The sequence below is a fragment of the Taeniopygia guttata genome, chromosome Z (assembly GCF_048771995.1).
Source record: "Taeniopygia guttata chromosome Z, bTaeGut7.mat, whole genome shotgun sequence".
NCBI classification, from domain to species: Eukaryota; Metazoa; Chordata; class Aves; order Passeriformes; family Estrildidae; genus Taeniopygia; species Taeniopygia guttata.
Genome location: NC_133063.1, coordinates 48,723,096 through 48,741,989, shown reverse-complemented (window position 1 = coordinate 48,741,989; position 18,894 = coordinate 48,723,096). Strand labels below are relative to the sequence as shown.

Here is an 18,894-nt window from a genome sequence, read left to right as displayed (position 1 = left end):
ATTTCCATCACATTTTTTCACACTTAAACAAAAACATGCCAAAGGAAAGGTGCTACATTTTTTAATGCCCCCAAATAGGAACCACAGGAGTCCATTAAATGCTGTGGTCATTTCCAGCATACAAATCAATTTTCCTTGTGGTGGTGAAGTGGTGAATAATGCCTGGTTTGTTTAAAGGCGCATGACTGATTTTGGATGAAGGATCCTGTCACTTTGGCATTTTTAGTTTTATTTATTGCATGCAAGCATATAAAACCTGGTACTGGCCTCAGTGCCAGGCTTACTAGTGGAAAAGCTGAAAGGACCACATAACGTCTGGTGCAGCAAAGAAGTTCTCCTTCTGCAAGGCATTTGCTGGACTGAAAAATTATTTTGATTAACATGGCAGAGAAGGATTTCATCAGTTGGCATCTACTGGCTTTATTTTTTCTTCCATTTTGCCTGTGTCAAGATGAATACATGGAGGTGAGCAGAAGATCTTATAAACCAGTGGCCAAAATATTGCAAAGTCACCACCAGACTGGTCACAAAGGTTCCAGAAGCAGGGAAATATTGAAACAGCGGAATCAACTTATAGAGTGGACTGTTGTTAATAGCACATCTACAGACCATAAAGTCCTGAGACCAGAGGTAGATGATGTAGAACTGACTACCTCAGATAGAGTCCAGGTACTCTGAATTAATCTTCTAAAGATATCTTTAAAGCTAATGAGATTTTTTTTTTTTGCTAACATTACTAGTGATATATTTATGAAATAATTTTTATTGAAGCTGTATATTGGTCTGTAACCTGCTGGGCTGCTTTACAGGATCTTTTAATGAGCTGGTAGAACCAGCAGTGGTTGGGGACACTGGTTTCAACACAGGCAGTACTGCTTTGTTCTGTAGAAACTGTGAACTTGTGATATATCATATATGCTGAAATACAGTCTCTTAATTATCCCAAGGTATTAATTATTTAATTATATATAAAAGTTTTAGATATTATTAACTCATTTGGATGTGAAGGAAAATTGCAGCATTTCTAGAGGTATTTGGAGAGATTCAATTAGCAGAGAATAATTTTACTTTAAAATGACATATATAAAGTATATTTCTTGTGCTTGAGACAAAAATAATGAAATTCTGAATGTTCAAAAATTTTATTCTAAGGAGTAGCTTGAAAAAAACAGATAGGAATGTAATGAGTAGATTTAATAATATAAATCAACTGAGAGTTTAAGAAGAAAAAAGACTTGCAATGAAATTCTAAATCATCTGCAGTATCTGCATTTTAAACTGAGAATCCTTTTATGTTTTTCATGGCACTTTACATACTACAGTCATTAGTTTATAACACTGGGAATATGGCATAACTTGATTATACACAAAATATTGCAGTCCAAATTTGAAAGAAAAAAAACTGAGGGGCAGAATATGAAGCTTTTTCTAGCACTAGGCAAAACAAAATTCCACTCAAATGAAAGGGGGTTTTTTGATCAATGTGTTTTATTAACCGCAAGAACATGAGTGTTTTTTCCTACAGCTGATATGAATATTTGAGTCCTGTATAGTTCACCTTTTACCCTCTGGGGTTTTAAAATTTATTCAGATCAAAATAAGATATTTTGAATTGCCAAAAGCAAGGACATGCAGATAAGTATTAAATAATAGCCTATGTTATGATAAGCAGAGAAGAGGTCTGATTTTAATCCTGTGCTGGGCTTGAAGAACTGAAACACATCCAAGGATGAGAAAAGGTTTAATACACCACCGTATTCCCTGTATTAAAACTTCACAGTGCTTTTGATTTTGTATTTCTTGGGCAGGAGTTAAATGTTCCTCTAGTGCACTCAGCAAAACAGATATTTAACTGTAGGCATGTTAAACCACTTGTGGAATATAAGCAGTGTAAAACATAAGGTGTACAGTCCAAAGAGCCAGCCAGTGTGTGCAGACCTCTTTATTGAAGGGAGAATAATGCAGCTGTGTGCTGTGGACCATGCACAAAAGATTCCCCTTTAACACTACACAGTTGTAAATAATGCAGAATTTAATGCAAAACCACAACTTTTTAGGGCTCAAACTCACCCCCACAGAAAGTGTGTTTAGGCTGCATGTGTCTGCTTGTCAGAGAGTTTAATGCAACTTGTCTGGAGCTGCCTGCTGGGGAACTGGTTGTGACAATAAAAACAAGCCCGGTGAGTCCGAGTACAGCTGATGGCAGTCATTTACCTGCCAGCCCATCTCCAAGAACCAATCTCTTCTGGGGAAATAATGCAATTTTTGGCTTACTGAAATAAAATGGAGCACTAGCAGATGCACGACAGAGATAATCAATCACACAGTGGCTTATGCAATAAGTGTTTTCCACTTCCAGACTCCAGGAATTTCTAGGCAGAGAAAGAACAAAGGTGGCACTGACATGTTTTAATTCATGTCAAATCTCTCTCTTTCCCTTGAGTTATATGGAAACTATTCAATTCCTATTTCCTGCTTTCTTGATCGTTTTAGATAGAATAGCTCTACTCAGCTAAAGAGAATTTAGGCTGGGGAATTTCATCCTCTTGCTGAAGTGTTTCAAAGGTCCCGTTCCCTGTTGTGGAAAAGAGATGATAGCATTTGTTGTTACTAATTTCTTTACTGCACTGGGTGCAAAGCCAGCTTCCACACTGCTGTCAACTCATGTAAAATATAACATGCATTTCCCAAGAACAAGGACTCTTAGTGACTAGGGAGAATCATGACTGACCATTTTTCCATTTCAGGTTGCTCTTTGAAAATCTTTAAATATCACTAGCCAAGCAGTGTTTTACCCTGAATTTTGACAACTTTTTTTTGTTTCTTTGCTTGGAGACGGGGCATGGAGGGCCTAAGTGCAAACAGAGACAGATAATTTGCATTCAGAACAGAAGTCAAGAATAGTGGAGGTATATTACTTGTTTTCTACGTTGTCCTAGACAATAAAACAGAAATTCATAAAATTAATCAGGAAGTCAAAAAGGACTGGGTATCCAATTATGACTTGTTCACAGCTTGAAATTAAGGGAATTGAATAGACCATCTGTTGCCTAGATCATTCTCCTATATAATAAATCATGGGAAATTCAGCAGATTGCCTCAGAAATAGTTCCAGTTTTCTATCAGTGTTAGGATATCAATGTGGCAGATGCATTTCACAAGCCCTAAATCATATTCATGTTCTGGCAGCAAAGCCAAATATTCACTGACAAAATTTATGCACAAATGGCTGCAAAGGATGCCTTTGGCAAGTTGATTGTAACTAATCTCTATGGCATATTTGAGTGTAATTTTACTTTAGGAACATGTTTTTCCTTTAAATGTACTATTCATGAAGTTCTCTGCTTTTAAAGATTTGAAGAAAATTCTAAATATTCATCAACCTTGGCAGCTGACCATGAATATTTTTTTTTCTCCTAGTGAAAGAGTAAAGTCAATAAATTAATTACTTTATGACTTGCATAAACAGCTATTTTTAAATCAGTGGAACTGTTGCATACTAGGCTGGCAGGACTTGCCTTATTTCACACCTAAGAACCTGATGAGCTTTTTTTTTTTGAGGTAATGCCAAATAGCACTTTGTTATGATCATTGCTTGTATCTATTTTATTTAAAAATACCTGTTTCTCTAATAAAGTTATTCAAGATTTCAGTACATTGTCAGAAAAAGCCAAATTCCATCTGCATAGAGAGAGTCCCACATGCAGTCCACTTTGCTGTATTCATGTCTTCACTCAATTACAATCCATCATTCTAAGTCTTTGCATTTTTTTTAGGCTGATATTTCTTATTTGCTCTTGGCAAATAAGTTCACCTTTAGTTCACCTTCAATTTTAACATGAATATGAAGTACTATCTAAAAAAAGCTGGAGATTTGAATCTCAATGCAAAAATAAACATAACTCTTTTAGGGGGTACAACATGCTTGCAAAATTCTAGTCCTCTGGTATTTGCCTCCCTTTCAAGGACTAAAAAGGGGCTGAAAGCAGAGCTACTTCTTCTCTCATACCAGAAATACTATAAAAAGTGCATCGGGTGATTGTCAGCTATGTCCTGCCTAACAACTGGAAGAGACAAACAGCCATAAAAATATAAACAAGTTCTCCAGGAAGAGACAGTTCAAGAGGCAGAACCTATTTTTCTCATTAAGCATAGACCTTGTCCAGAATTAATATAAAAAGCATAACCTTGACCAAACCCCATAAATATGAAGCCCTTCTGCCCATTGGCAAGTCTTAACTTTTCCATAACTCTTTGAATATGAAGGATGTTTGTTTAGCTGTCTAGTTGGCCTTTATTTCCATGGTAACTCCAGCATCATTGGTTCCAGCTGGACAGGGCATATGTCTGTCTCATTGGAGGAGCTGCAGTATTTTGGTGGTGTCATGAAATGAATTTTCTATATCCATAAGTTCCTAAGCCTTCAGAAATCAATTAATTCCAAGGGTGTACTTGGTATTGTCCAAAACACAGGCAGAAAGTTTCTGATGACATCACTGATGACACTGAGGGCAGGAATACAGCACATTTGTGAGTTCATTTGACAGCTGTCATCTTGCCAGAGGCTCATTTTCTGCCACTAAACCAGTAAGTCTGCATTGGGCATGTAATTTGACAATGATAAAGATTAGAGAAAAGAACGGATAGGAAGGCAAATAGTAGAATGATTAAAGTAGTAGTTGGATTGGTGTAACTATCCCACTCCAGATTTTAAGAGCTGCAGGTTTGCATCTCAGGATATTAGGAAAGAATTGTAGGGAAAAGAAACAAAGAGGGAATAAATGAGGAGGTAGAGAAATAAAATCAAACACTGAACCTTGGCCTTATCTGACGTACTAGAAGATTATGATAACTAAGTTATGAAATTCAGTCAGAATTGAATGAGTACTCCATTAGTATAAACACAATAGTATGGAAAAGAAAACCGCTTAAACAAAACCATTATTAAACTGATTACTATAGTAGTTGAGCTGTACTAGTCAGCATATAGCTTTCCACAGTTACACATTCACCACTAAAAATGATCAAAAGCCCCTAACACCTTGTGTTGTGGTAAGTTCAAATTTTTGTCTTGCATCTTAACACTTTTTTAGGGTCTCCCAAGTTTAGTAGCCTGTAAATATACAGGTCTGGGATCATAAAGAGGAATATGCTGCACAGATATTTTTTTAGTATCTTCTTTGGGTGGTCCAACACAGTTTCATTTATATTTATTGAGGACAGTTCATTGCTGAAGGTCAAACCAAGTCCCTTGTGTCCTTTGTCATCACTCAGAGGTCAGTTGAAATGTGGGATCAGGATGTGAATCTAATTGAAATATTCATCTAAATTTCACTAGTTGGTATTGATGTATTTTCAAAACCCTCATTATTTAACAGGACGAGTTGGGTTTTTAAAAATATTTGTTATAGACTTTTGAATACTTCTAGAGCTATTCCTTTAAATCTTGCAAAAATAACATCTCAGGGATAACATAACTATGTGAGAATTTCATGCCAGATAAGAACTGTTTTGAAAACTTACCAAGTATATAAACAGAAATATATAATGAAGACCCTGTAACCAACATGCATGAGATTGATGTCCTCCATGGATGAGCTACTTAAAGCTTATTTTTGTGCACTTAGCCTCCGCAACCTGGACCGCAGAATCCAGACTGCAGTTCCTGCTGCCGAGGTGACTTTGGAGTTCGACTCTACCAAGGGCCCCCAGGACCTCCTGGGCCCCCTGGGATGCCAGGTAAAGATGAAGTTTAATTCACTTTTTTTTAGCAGTCTAATTGCAAGATATAAATTGCAGTTTATTCTATGAAATATCAGAGAGTGGTCCAAACATCAGTATTCAGGAATCAGACACATTCAGGAAAAAGTTTTTCTATAATTTCAGAGGAGATATTTTCAGTTATATTCTAAGGTATATTAAATAGAAAACCTATTTGTCATTAAAATTCAGCTTTCACAAATTCATACTGAAAGCAATCTTATTACACCTCTAGGAAAAACTGGTCTCTCTTCAAACAGCATGAAATTCCCAATAAACTTGGAAGAACTTGTTCCCTGGAGCTGATTATTGTGACCACCTTTGTATATCCAGCTGTGTTACTGTGTACTGTATTCAAAGGCTTTTCTTCATCTAGCATACTGATAGCCAACATTTTACAGAAACACAATGCTTCTGTTGTCTCACAGAAATTCATTCACTTTCTTCTTGCATCTTGTCTTTTATAATAAAAAAAACCTACTTTTTTTAACATAAAAAAAGTCCAAAGAAGACTTTGATCTGGAAATTGATATGGAAATAGAAGAGCCTAGAGAATGTTGCTTGCATGCAGGTGTCAGTTTGTTACATCAGCTACCTTCAGGTAATGCAGGAATAGAAATTTAGAATGGAAATCACATGGAAATCACCATTCCTAAACAGAGGTACAACATAAATGAACGTGTCACTGAAAGAGAGACTTGTATCTTCTTCAAAAACTTATATCTTCTGTTATCACAAAAAAAATGCAATTCAGTGATCCATTACTTACAAATAAATTGTTGGATTCTTAGAAGCAGGATACAATTTTATATTAGAACCACATTTTCAAGGCTGCAATGGACATACTGGGGCATGGCCTAGTCCCAGCTTTGCCCTTCCCTCCTCTCTCAGTCCCACTCTCTGTCACTGCAGGATACCACAAATGTACATCCAGCAGCAGTCTCCTGCACCCTAGGATTTTTCTGGATTTCATGTTGTGCCTGCAAGGGGAACAGCAGTAGTCGCTTTTCCCCTTGATTGAATCAAATGTTGCTTGCAGACTTCTGTTCTGAACTGGTAGAGCAGTTCTGGCTTCACATAAAGGATCATTCTTGTAATTTTTAAGAGCTGCAGATTCCTCTATCCAAACAAAAATGTTCATAATTTCTTTCACCATTTGGCTTCCTTGTTTGAAGGGTTTTTTTTCTTAACAGGAAAACTCTGAAGGATCACATCATCATCAGATTTGATCTCAAACAACACCATTCTTGTAAATTTGTGACCAGAGAGAATAATCAAAAAACAAGCAGGATGGCAAAGAGCCTAATTTCAACTCTGGTTTAATTAGAACAATGATGACATTAATTAATCCCCTGAGCTGAAAGATCAGGCTTTTGCTGCAGGAGGCATAATAATTGTTCAGTTATTCTAGCCAACTCTAAAATCCTGTCAGCTGCATAGACATTTGCTTAGTAATTTAGTCAGTCAACACCAGGAAGTAAGTAATACTGCAGATGCATGAGTATGTTTTGCAATGAGTCTTTTTATTCATTTACTCATAGTAAGCCATCTCAAAAAAGCTTAATTATAAAAATGTTGTCTCTCTTTAAATCTAGGACTATGCAATCAAAATGACCCCTAACCAGCACCCTGAGAATACACATTGTCCTGTTTTTAGTACAGATTTTAATTACTTTAATACTACAAGCCTTTCATCATTTATGTGGATGTGTTTTATAGATAGCAAAATCTTATTCAAAATTATCTTACCCCATCATGATTGACTTAATTTACCAGGAAATTGGTGTTTATACTAAAGGAAAAGCAAAACTGCTTCTGGAAGCTGCCTAGTATGTGTCAATAGAAAGTGGCTTTTGCTTTCCTTGAGCCTTCTGTCTGGTGAGGTCTTCCTGCACATCTCCCCAACAAAGCAATGACTTGAGACACCACCAGTTTATACAGCACCATGAGAGTTAACACCCCAAATCTTTGTTCTGGAAATCTGCTCATCAAAACCTCTACCATCAACCTGACAACACTGCAGGTTCTTATCCATTACATCTCAGCCTGGGTTTATGGCACTGATGAGCACCATGTTGCAAGCTGGTGGAAGAGGACCCTGTGACACTTACCTGTTAAAGTATGATAACTTATTTAAATAAACCAGAAAGCTTTGTCTCCCTTCAGGAAATCATGGAAACAATGGAAATAATGGAGCAACTGGCCAGGAGGGAGCTAAAGGTGAGAAAGGAGACAAAGGAGATATTGGACCAAGAGGAGAGCGTGGCCATCATGGACCCAAAGGCGAGAAGGGTTACCCTGGGATTCCCCCAGAACTACAGGTACAACATCTCTGGCTCATATTGGCTGCAGCAAATCTCTGATTATGGTTTTCTTCACTGAGAAAACAGCACCTTATTACTGTAAGATACTTAAGAAGAAAACCCCCTTGAAAATTAATACTGTAACAGGCATATACAGCCCTTGTCCTTACTGAAAAAAATGCTCTGCTAGATCTTTCTTGAGAAGAAAAGCTTTAGTCAGAACCTAGCTGAAAAATAGGCAGGAAGAAACATATATGCTTTCCTTTGAGGGCAAAAAGCCAGTATCTGGGTTATTAAAGGAGAATAGCAGGGACTATCATTTTTCTACCAAGTTGTATCACATAAATAATTGCAGTTCCCACAGCATATGGAAAGAGTAAAGGAGTCATGTTTCTCAGGGTAGCCGGGCTTCATGAGATTCTCAGAAGCACATGTATCCAGCTCCTCAAAATACAGGCTCAAAATTTCTGAGTGCAGTAAGAGTCTCTAATTTAAAAAAAATACCTGTGAAATTTCAAAAAAATACCTGTGATATTTCAAAAAACCCTGTGTATTTATAAGCTTAGATATTTTAAATATGTTTGGGACCATGAAGGCTCTGCCTATGAATGAATAACTCAAAAGCCAGATGAGCATTTAAATATGGGTTCAAGCCTGAGCTGTTGAGCTCAACTCTTATATTGACACAATCTCACAGCTTTTGCATTAAAGCTTCTTCAAATCCCAGAAATCTGGCAGATGACAGAGAGTTTGTGTATGTATATATAAATATATATGTATGTATATATATATAATATATATCTATACACACATACACACAGATACATATATACATATTGATATATGTGCATATACACATAATAAATATATATAATATATACTCAGAGTATAGCTAAATATCTTATAAACATACCTTTAATTATGTTCAGTGTATGTCGTTGTACAATTTTAAAATGAACTACCACTGTTTTTTTTCTTACATAAAGACAATGGTAGGACTGTAATTAAAACTGAGTGATGAAAGAGGATAAACAACGACAGCTTATATTGTAATACCTATTTCCAGTGCTTAAAATTCCATCACTTCTTTTATCAGATGTGTTTAAAAATGTTTACAGTATTTCTTCTCACCATACTTAAGAATTTTAAAGACAGTGGTGGTATAGGAGAAAACACTTTTGAATACAATACTGTTTTAAGTACAGGATTATTTTGAAAAACTTTGTGTATCCATGTTGACCTGCTACTGCACAGTGAGACCTAAGGAGAAAAAATATATTTTTCTGTTGTTCTGTTCAGCCCACAAAAAGTAGCTTAGGGTCAAAGAGACTGTGAAATTGAATCTAGACCAAAAGCAATAAATTCCATCAATCTGCCATTGAAGCTGCTTTCCTTTAACACAAGATGAACTTTGATGTGATCCTGGCTGAGAAGCAAGATATTAACAATTTGCCATAACAGAAAATGCATCCATGCAGGGGTAAGGAAAATCAGCCCAAGCTTTCAGCTCACATCTGGAGCTCCTTAAATTTCTGAACAGATGGTTAATGATTTCCATTATTGGATCCAGACTTGCATTTGATTGTCTGTTTTGGTTTTGTTCTGGTTTGGATCTGAAATCAAAAGGAGTTTGGGCTGTTTTTTTTTTTTATTTTGTAGATACCAGCATAGCTGGAATCGGACAAAAAAATGTCATTTTTGTGATGGGCAGTAACAGATGCAACTGAACACTTGTCATTGAAGAAGCTGAGATAGAAATAAAAAGCCAAGTCTCTGTGTAACCTTTTGGCAACAAAGTGTAGCAATTCTAATGCTCACTCATTTACTCACATAATGTGGGGCGGGGGTGGTGGGGAGGATAGCCTTACAGAAAAGGTCACTCCCTTCCCTAAGCAGGCCAGCTGGCAGGGTCATTCCCTGGTATATTGCTGAGGGCAATTCAAATTGTCTGGTGTGGGTTTTTTTGCGCTGCTTCCTATAAAACATTTCTAGCGCAAGAAGTGAAACATGAAGTTGAAGGACAGTTTTAATTTTCTTATTTTCCACTCTTGGTCTCCACCACCCTCTGTTTTCAAGACTCAGGGTAACAAATAGAAAAAGCATTGTATATTGAGTCCCAGCTGCTGCACTTCCAGAGAACATCTAATAGAAGTGCTTCATCTATCTCTAAGAAGAAACACTAATCTGCATGCATTTTACTGGGCCTTGTTTGTTTTCACACATGCAGTTAAAAGCAATATTCAGTTTAAACGCATTGGGGAATACATAAAACAATATAAAACCCTTTTGTCAGAAACATCATCCATTTCAATACTATATTGCTGTTGCATCATTCTAGCAAGACATAAAAGTAAATAAAATCTGAAATTAAGGTTCTGAGCTGCAAACACTTGACCATATGCTCACTTTACAGTCATGAATAGTCTAATTGAATATGAGAACCCTAGTCTTCTTCCAGTTTCATTCAATGGGAGTTTTGTTAACTGGAGTTTATTGGCCTTGGAGCAAGCCCTAGAAGAACATCTCTGTCAGGAAAATAAACAGACTGCAAATACAGAAAAAAAATCTGTACCTTATTGCTCTACACATGTGTTTTTCATCAATGACTGTCTGAACGAGAACTGGATTTTTTGCAGGTCGCATTTATGGCTTCAATGGCTACTCACTTCAGCAACCAGAACAGTGGGATCATCTTCAGTAGCGTTGAAACCAATGTTGGGAATTTTTTTGATGTCATGACCGGGAGATTTGGTGCTCCAGTGAATGGTGAGCATTTGCAAAAAAAAAAAAATGTAATTACTGGAGCTGCAGGGAGATGTGTGGTCAAAAAGGATGAGGCACTATTTAACTGCCTTTGCACTTGCATAGTGCAAGTGCACTTGCATAGCTGTTGCTACCTACTTTCCAGAAAATTTAATTGAAAACTGAGCAAGCCAAGAGAAGTCTTGCCAGCCAGTGAGACTAGGGCTGACACAAAGGCAGGAGGAAGAGGCATGGCCAGGGCTAGGGAGGGAGCAGGACTGTCTGCTTTGCTGTGGCTCTTTAGCCCTTCAGCCACTGTGATGACAGAACCACAGTCTTGAAGTTGTAGCAAGCAGCAGCAGCTTCACAGTTGCCTCCTCCACCTCCTGCCTCCTGTCAATCTCTTCATCCTCATCCTCCCCCATGCCAATTCAGCTGCAAGCTGACTTGCAACAGATGTATGGCTGGAAATGAGGCATTACAATACTTCATGGGTTACTTCTCAGCTGCATCAATCCCCCTCTTATGCAGCTGTGATGCAGCAAAAACACCACCTGCCATATGCAGAATTAATCAGATTTTGGAATACTATAAGCAGAAGCAAAGTATCTGCTGACAACTGGAAGGCAGTTTTGTCCACAGCTGTTATGTTTTCTAAGCAAGAAGCACAAATCTGCAGCATGATTACTTCTTTCTATGAAGCAAACAAGTTGTATTTTATAACCTTTTCAGGGGTGTATTTCTTTACTTTCAATATGATGAAACATGAAGATGTGGAGGAAGTGTATGTGTACTTGATGCATAACGGTAATACAGTCTTCAGCTTATATAGGTAAGTAAAACGCCAGGCCATCTTAATGCAAAAGACATTTATATGGATGTGATAGCTTGCTCACCTTTCAAGAAATATAAAATTGTTCATTTACTGGACGAAATTCTCTAAAGTAAAATAACCAACAAGAAAACCTGTTTTATTTTGCCGTCCTCAGCTTGCATATTTGGACCATACACACCACAGATGCTGGACCTAAAATTCCACCTTGATCACCATTTTCTCAAACTCAGGGGAAAGAAGTTAGCACTATAAGTCAGGGTTGGAGTTTAGTGGTATCATGCTGTCATTCTGCTAAAATATAAAATATATCTTCATCCTCATTTTGCTTGTCAGTGAAAGGAAATAATGAAATGTTCAGTTAGTAGTTACAGTCTTGTTAACATGAGGACAGTAAAGTTGGGAAGTGTTTATGCTGCAGTAGTAAGGATGGGTAAGAAGCAAAGGTCTTCCACTTACCAACCTTTTTATCATTAGCACACCACCACAGGCTGCTTCATCCCCAGTAGATCTTTTCTGCAAAAGAAAAAGTGCTTAATTTCTATTCCCTCTGAAGCACTGATGTCAGAAACGGCAAGAGGTAGAAGAAAGGGGACCAACACTCAGGCAAAGCCAGGAGGTTAGCCCACATCAAATGTACATACCCATATTCCAATGAAAGGCTCAATATGGAGAGAGCTGACTGTCTGCTCACTGCCTGTGCTGGGAGCACAGGGGATCAGCTCTTAAAATTAGTTGGAATGAATTCAAGGGGACAGGAAATCTGTAGTGTCGTGATCAATGAGCAGCATTTCATTTTAAACAAAAAATTTGTTCCTGTGTCCTGGAAAATTATAAGTTACAATTCCAGAACTTCAGGAAGGAATGAAATAATGAATTTAGGTAAGGTGCAAAATTTGACTAGGAGATCAAACGTAGAAAGTTGCCAAAATTTCCTTATAAAGCTGAATAAATGTTGGCAAGTCTTTAAGAAAGTTTTCCTCAGGATAACAACATACTTCTTGGATTTTTTTTGTAAAGTTGTTTGTTTGGTGATTGTTGAGAAACAAAAAGCTGACTTGTTAAAAAATTCATCCTTAGCTATGAATCTAAAGGGAAAGCAGATACTTCAGGAAACAGTGCAGTCCTAAAACTTGCCAAAGGAGATGAAGTTTGGCTGCGAATGGGAAATGGAGCCCTCCATGGAGACCATCAACGCTTCTCCACCTTTGCTGGGTTTCTTCTTTTTGAAACCAAGTAAAAAGAAAAGAAAAAGAAACAACCCAATAAATGTTTATGTGAAAACCCATTTTTTTTGGAACTGGTATATTTCACTGGACTGTGAAATAACTTTACAGCATTGGAGGATCAAGAAGCCTTGTTTTGATGCAAATGTGCTGCTGCCTGTGTATCAGAGGTGAGCTGAATACATTGGGTAGCTGACACAGATTCACAGAGTATATATTGTCATCTATTAATCATTAAATGTTGCTATTGCTCTCTTCCCCAAAAGTGAATGAAAAACAAAGGAAAATGAGTTTAAAGAATTTAAATAGCAGTTTACATAAAGTAAATTTCCTCTCTAAATATACTTTAGTTAAATATATGTCAGGAATTAAACAACTGATTCAAAAATTTTGGATAATTTATTCAATTCTTCTCACATGTTCATTTAAATTTGCATCATGGAAACAGGCCTGAATGTATTATAAGCAGGCTCAGGTGAGACCAGATCTAAGGGAAGAAGTTTTTACTGGATTGGAATCAGCTCAAATCAAAGAAAAAAATGTGAAAATATAGATGTCAAGGATTCAGGTTTATTGCATTCCCATCTCAAACCTCTGAAGATGTATCTGGTGTCATTTTTCACAGATTTTTAGCACATATTTATGCTTAGTCTCTCTCTCTCTCTTAGAAGAAGAATGTCAGTAGTTCTTGCCTTAGTAGCAGCTTGAAGCTAAGGTAATTTACTTTGCAGTGGGAAGGGGATCAGGCAAGGGAACTGTAATGTTTCCCCTAGCCTTAAAATTTTTAAAACCTGATGTAAGCCAATGCAGGGTGTCAAAGCAAAGGTATATATGCTAGAGAAATCAGGATATGCCAACAGCACAGAGATAAACTTAGTGGTGTTTGTAGTCCTCCAGAAGGATGTACCTTATAATATTGCATGTTTCCTTAACAGAGAAGTTGTTGAAACAGTTTTCCTAGCAGCCTTACAAGTATCAGTATTTCAGGAAAAGCAATTGCAAAGCAGCAGCTAAGCCAGTTCAGTATTTAAACTGGTAAAAGTAGTAAAAGTAGTAAAGCTAGCTGGTTTAGCTTATACTGGGCCACTCTTCAGCACTCATGTCTGGCTTTTTAAAATTTGGGACCTGAAATTCTGTCTTGATATTTTCATTTCAATAAACACCAAAATCAATACTGAAGTTTGAATGTATATTGTTCTGGCTCTCCACACAAAAGGTAATGAAATATAAATACCTTTTTACAGACATTACATTTTAATCAGATATTACCTGCCATTAATGTATAACAAGAAGGTGGGGTTAGGAAAATATTTATTTGAAATTCTTTTATACTGGATACAGGTGTCAGTAGTACAACAATAGAGCAAATGAATTGAAATCTATCTATGAATCTGTGCATCCTTATACACATTCCTAGCGTATCTAACCACATCTTATGAAGAAAATGCATGTTGATACTTGATGATTATGACTTGTGATTTTTTAGTTTTATGCATCAACCACTGAAAATACTAGCTTTAATGAACTGTTGTCTTATGTGTTTTAATAATTTCTTTATCAGCTTGGGTCAGGTCTGTGCCACATAGGTTTTCAAACCCTGAGACCATGTTATTTTGTTAAGCTTACTTTGTAAAACATACAGTTATCCAATAAAGATTAATGGTTATAAAGCTATACTGGTTTGCTGATGTCTGTATTTACCAAGGACATTAACATTTGGAGACAATAGAGAGGTGTTCATTTTAATATGCTTTTTCTAAGCATTCATTTTGCTACTGAATGGGAGAAAGCCAGCATTAAGGATTAAAATATATTTATATTACACATGTGTGTAAATATATAAACACATATATACATATAACACTTAAATCTCTAAAGTCTCCTTTGGGGACTTACTCTTCCTTTGTGACATGGTCATTTAAAGCCATTTTGGTCAGAAGGAAGCACTTAGAAACTGTATGACATACACTAATTTTAAGCTCCTTTTTGTCTCATTATCTAATGTAATAGCCATAATATAAAAGAAAGTAATGTTTTGTCTAAGCCATTTTTTATTGTTTTCATGAGTTTTGTGCAACTTGACCTGCTAAGAGGGGAAGGTGAATTACCACAAAAGCTTCTTTGACAAACAAAGAGCAGTTCCAATTTTAAAGCTCAACAGTTTTTTACATCAAGGTTAAAATTCCTAGGTTTTGACTGAAATCTCAGCAGCCTTTTTTTACTACATGCAATCCCTGCTGATTAAGTGTCATAATACTTTACAAATAAATAGTTAACTTACATATTAATTTCCTTCAAAAGAAGATCCTTCAAAATGCAGCAAGTGATGTATATATGAGTGTATATATATATGCATATATGAGTGTGTGCGTGTGTGTGTTCTTCTCCTTCTCTAAAATTAACAAGCTTTATATTCTGTAAGTCATGTGGAATATATGATCTTTTTTCTCAGAAATGTTCATTAAGATTAGTCATCTTTCCATTGCTGCTGATAATTGAAAGATTCTTGCTTAGCAGATACTCAAGACAAAATGTCTTTTACCAGACTTTTATCCCCTGTTATAAAATACATGGTATCTTGTAATTTGTGTTACAACTGAAAAACCTTCTGGAAACGGCAAAGCTGTAATTTGGCATATACTTAATGGCTTCTTGTCTTTGCTAAAATGAATCTGTTTCTCTCCTCCATCCCTGAGCTCCCGGATTTAACCAAAACTTGGCAAGACCCACAAGTCTCTGCCTGCCATGAGAGCTGTGGTTTGGTAGGTGATATTCAACCTCTGTGGTAGGTGCTGGCATCCTGGCATCAGAAAATGCTTCTCAACAGAGGGCCAAATTGAGCTCTGCTCTGTGTGAAACACCCCCAAAACCTGGTCTTCCCTTTCCCCAGAGTTCCAGAGACTGCTGTCCTTGCCTGTGATGTCCCTGCAAGGCAGCAACTCTCATCTCCAGCTCTGTCATGAGCATTAATTGCTGTATTTTGCAAAACAGGGTTGTGTTCCACTCAAGAGGTGCTGGGTGCACCCCTTTGGCAGGGGTAAAACAACTTCTGTGCAAAACAATATGAATTAGAATGAAACCAAATGAGGAAAAATGTTACAGCTCTGAGTCTGAGTTTCACAAGTGGTATTTAAAGAAAGGAGAAAGAAGTTTAATTAGAAGTCTGTGAGAAAAGAAAGAAGTTTATGGTTTTACTTTCAGAAGTTATCTGTGGACTGATGGAAAAAGCAGTTTAGATTGACAATAGTTTGCAGTCTCAGCCTCACTGAAAAGCCTGCAAGCTAAAGGGAAATTTTTGAATAAAGTAGTATTTTTTTCTAAAGACAGAATAAGGAACAAATTTTACACTCAGATCTTTCATCTTCCCCCCTCTTTCATTGAGCGTCCTATGTTACAGCCTGCTGTTTTCTGAAGCAGTTTTTAATAAAAGTGCCTTTGAATTAAAACTTTTTTTATCCTTCTTAGTTCAGATTATTAAAATTATTCTTTTGTGCTCAGAACAACAAAAAAAAAATCACACAAGGACAAAACATGCAGAGTTGTTGATTGGTGTGTGAAAAGACCCACAACTCTTAATTGTGGTGAATCAGTAGCAAAGTTCCACTATTTCACAGTTAGTTCTGCTTCAACAACCGAAGAAAATACAACCTGGGTGATTAGCATTTAAAAATCTGAGGCAACAAAAGGCTGTCATGCTCAGATACTAGTGAAGAAAACTCTAGAAACTATCCTCATACATTAAAAGAACTTGATGGAAGGTGCACTTCCTAGTCTGACCAGGTTCACTCTTACACCAAAGGGCAATCACTCCTTTAGTTTTTGGGCCAAACCACACAGTTTTAGAAGGAATTAGAGCATCTGCAGCCCCCCATTAATCTCCAGTCATCTGCCACTGGATTGATAAACTCACTGCACAGATGTTGACATAAAGACTTAAGGATGACAGTGTATGATGTACAGTACAGGATGACTCCTTGTATCAACTTGTGAAAAACTGCACAAAAATTGCACAAAGAAAGGGCTATTTTCCTGCTTTTCTGGAAATACTCCATCAGACATTTGAAAAAAAAGACCCACAAAAATCAGTTTTTTAAAAGAATCCCATTGCTAAAACACCAAGCGTAGAAACACCCATGTTCAAATTATCTTCGACATCTTATCTTCACTTTCTTGTGGATGTGTTTCACAGTGTGATCCTCCCATAATCTAGTCACATGCTACTTCTTCAGCCTTGTCCAGCAGCATGTATAAGTTGACTGCTGAATAAGGACTTGCCCATATACTGGAATGTGATAGGAAGAAATTAATATATAGAACGTCTTCATTCAGTATGTCCATCCAAGTGTACATTTAACAAAGTGATTTTACTGTAGAAAATAGTGCACACTAATATGTAAGAATGATTAGCATAATTAAATTAGCTCCAGCTACCTTCATTTTAGAATAGTGTTGAAGAGGTGAAGAGGTTGGGTGTTTTTTGGGTTTTTTTTTGGTTTTTTTTTTTTTTCAATCCTGGAATTTTTTTGACAGAAAAACACTCCAGGCTCTTACAGTATAGTAAAGATGATGAAAGTCAAGGAATTCTGCAAACACTAGAATTTCAGGCCAGGAAACTGGAATTCAGAGATTGTGCCATTCTGCCATGTGCCAATCCTGGTCTGCAGCTGGAAGTGCTGGATGGAACATAATTTGTCTCATGTTAATTTTTTTTTTTAACTAGAAAATAGTAGAAGCGTGGTTGTTTTAAGGAAACTTTTTCAGATACTGCATCACTTCAGATCGACATTTTCTTTCCTCCAAGACTACCTGCTTCTCAGAATGTTGGTTCTGTCAAGTCATTGAAGACTCACAAAATAAATAACATGTATTAGGTATGCCACAAGACACACAGTAAATGGCTTATGGGCAAGATGATGGAAACAGTTAATAAAAATAAAGGTTTCTCAATCCACCACCCTAGCCATGCAGGAGAATTTGTCTCTGGTGAATGTGGCAGATAGTGTTATCTGGCAGGAAAGGCTCACTGGAGATAAGTTTAGGGTAGCGTCGCTAAACAGTAGTTCATGTGGCATCCAGCATAGACCTCAAGCTCAGTATTCGGGCAAATAAAATGTGGAAATAATCCCAGCCTAGAGTTTCCAGCCTCTATAATAGTGGTTAATAATAAACTCACAGGAAAGTATTTATTTTCTCCCGATTACCAAAAATAAGGATTAGCTATATAAAGTTTCTTGGCCATTCTCTTCATCTAAATCATGACAGCACAGTAATGCAGTGTCTCAAAGCAATATGCAGTGTCTCAAAGGAAAGAAAAAGATTTTGCTTCAGGTACAAGGGTTGAGGTCCAAAGTAAAGAAACCACCGTCACAGGCATCAGTAATTTGTAATCCCAGTAACCCAAAATTCCTACTAGTATCAGGGGGCAAATTTCTGAAAACGTGAAAGTTAAAGGCAATGCCTGTTCAGTACAGCTGGGACAGATCACCACCTCAGTTACTGACTGGACTAAAAAAAACTTGCAAACTCTGGTTTTTCAAGAATATGTCTATTTTAGTGAACAGGGCAGCTTATATGATTACCTTCTGTGGATGAGACAGAACTTTTATTTCTAAATTTATATACATGATCTTAGACAGACAGCCAGATTTTCAAGCAGCATGAATTCACAGCTGCTTTAGAAGGATATGATGATCTCAGAATAGAGTTTTTTGCTGCTGGGTGGTGGGATGTACACTTGGGAGAGCAGCAGTGCACAAATCCACACTCACACAGAAACACAGAAAAGTAAAGTGATGCTCCAAACTGATGAATCTTTTGAAATGGAAGAGATTAAGGTTCTGCATTTGGCAAGAACATTGTATCTCTCACAACAGCACAAGATATCAGGTTAGAAATGCGGAGTATCACCCACACCATCTCTGTGGATATCAAGAAGTGTTGTGAATGGAGCACAGCTTCTATTCAGGCAAGGCAGGAATGCAGGTTTTGGGATAAAGCAACCGTGTTTGAAAGCTTTGACAAGCTTGGGACA

General features: G+C 37.0%; 1 protein-coding gene across 2 annotated transcripts; it reads left to right on the top strand.

Annotated features, from left to right (window-relative positions):
• Positions 1–103: 103 nt before the first annotated feature.
• Positions 104–14,537, top strand: C1QTNF3 (C1q and TNF related 3). Of its 2 annotated transcripts, none has more exons than XM_002194121.6 (6): positions 104–669; positions 5,628–5,739; positions 7,927–8,081; positions 10,700–10,829; positions 11,538–11,637; positions 12,718–14,537. In XM_002194121.6, the coding sequence occupies exons 1-6, from the start codon at positions 382–384 to the stop codon at positions 12,875–12,877; spliced, it is 945 nt and encodes a 314-aa protein (XP_002194157.1). In that variant the 5' UTR covers positions 104–381; the 3' UTR covers positions 12,878–14,537. The 2 variants fall into 2 exon arrangements, with proteins under 2 accessions (XP_002194157.1, XP_030113779.1); XM_030257919.4 differs by having other exon boundaries at positions 142–465.
• The last annotated feature ends 4,357 nt before the right edge of the window (positions 14,538–18,894 follow it).

Coding starts and splice junctions, on each gene's coding strand:
- C1QTNF3 (XM_002194121.6), top strand. CDS start 382: ATGGCAGAGAAGGATTTCATCAGTTGGCATCTACTGGCTTTATTTTTT. Junction 5,740..7,926: donor TGGGCCCCCTGGGATGCCAG/GTAAAGATGAAG, acceptor GTCTCCCTTCAG/GAAATCATGGAAACAATGGA. Junction 10,830..11,537: donor ATTTGGTGCTCCAGTGAATG/GTGAGCATTTGC, acceptor TAACCTTTTCAG/GGGTGTATTTCTTTACTTTC.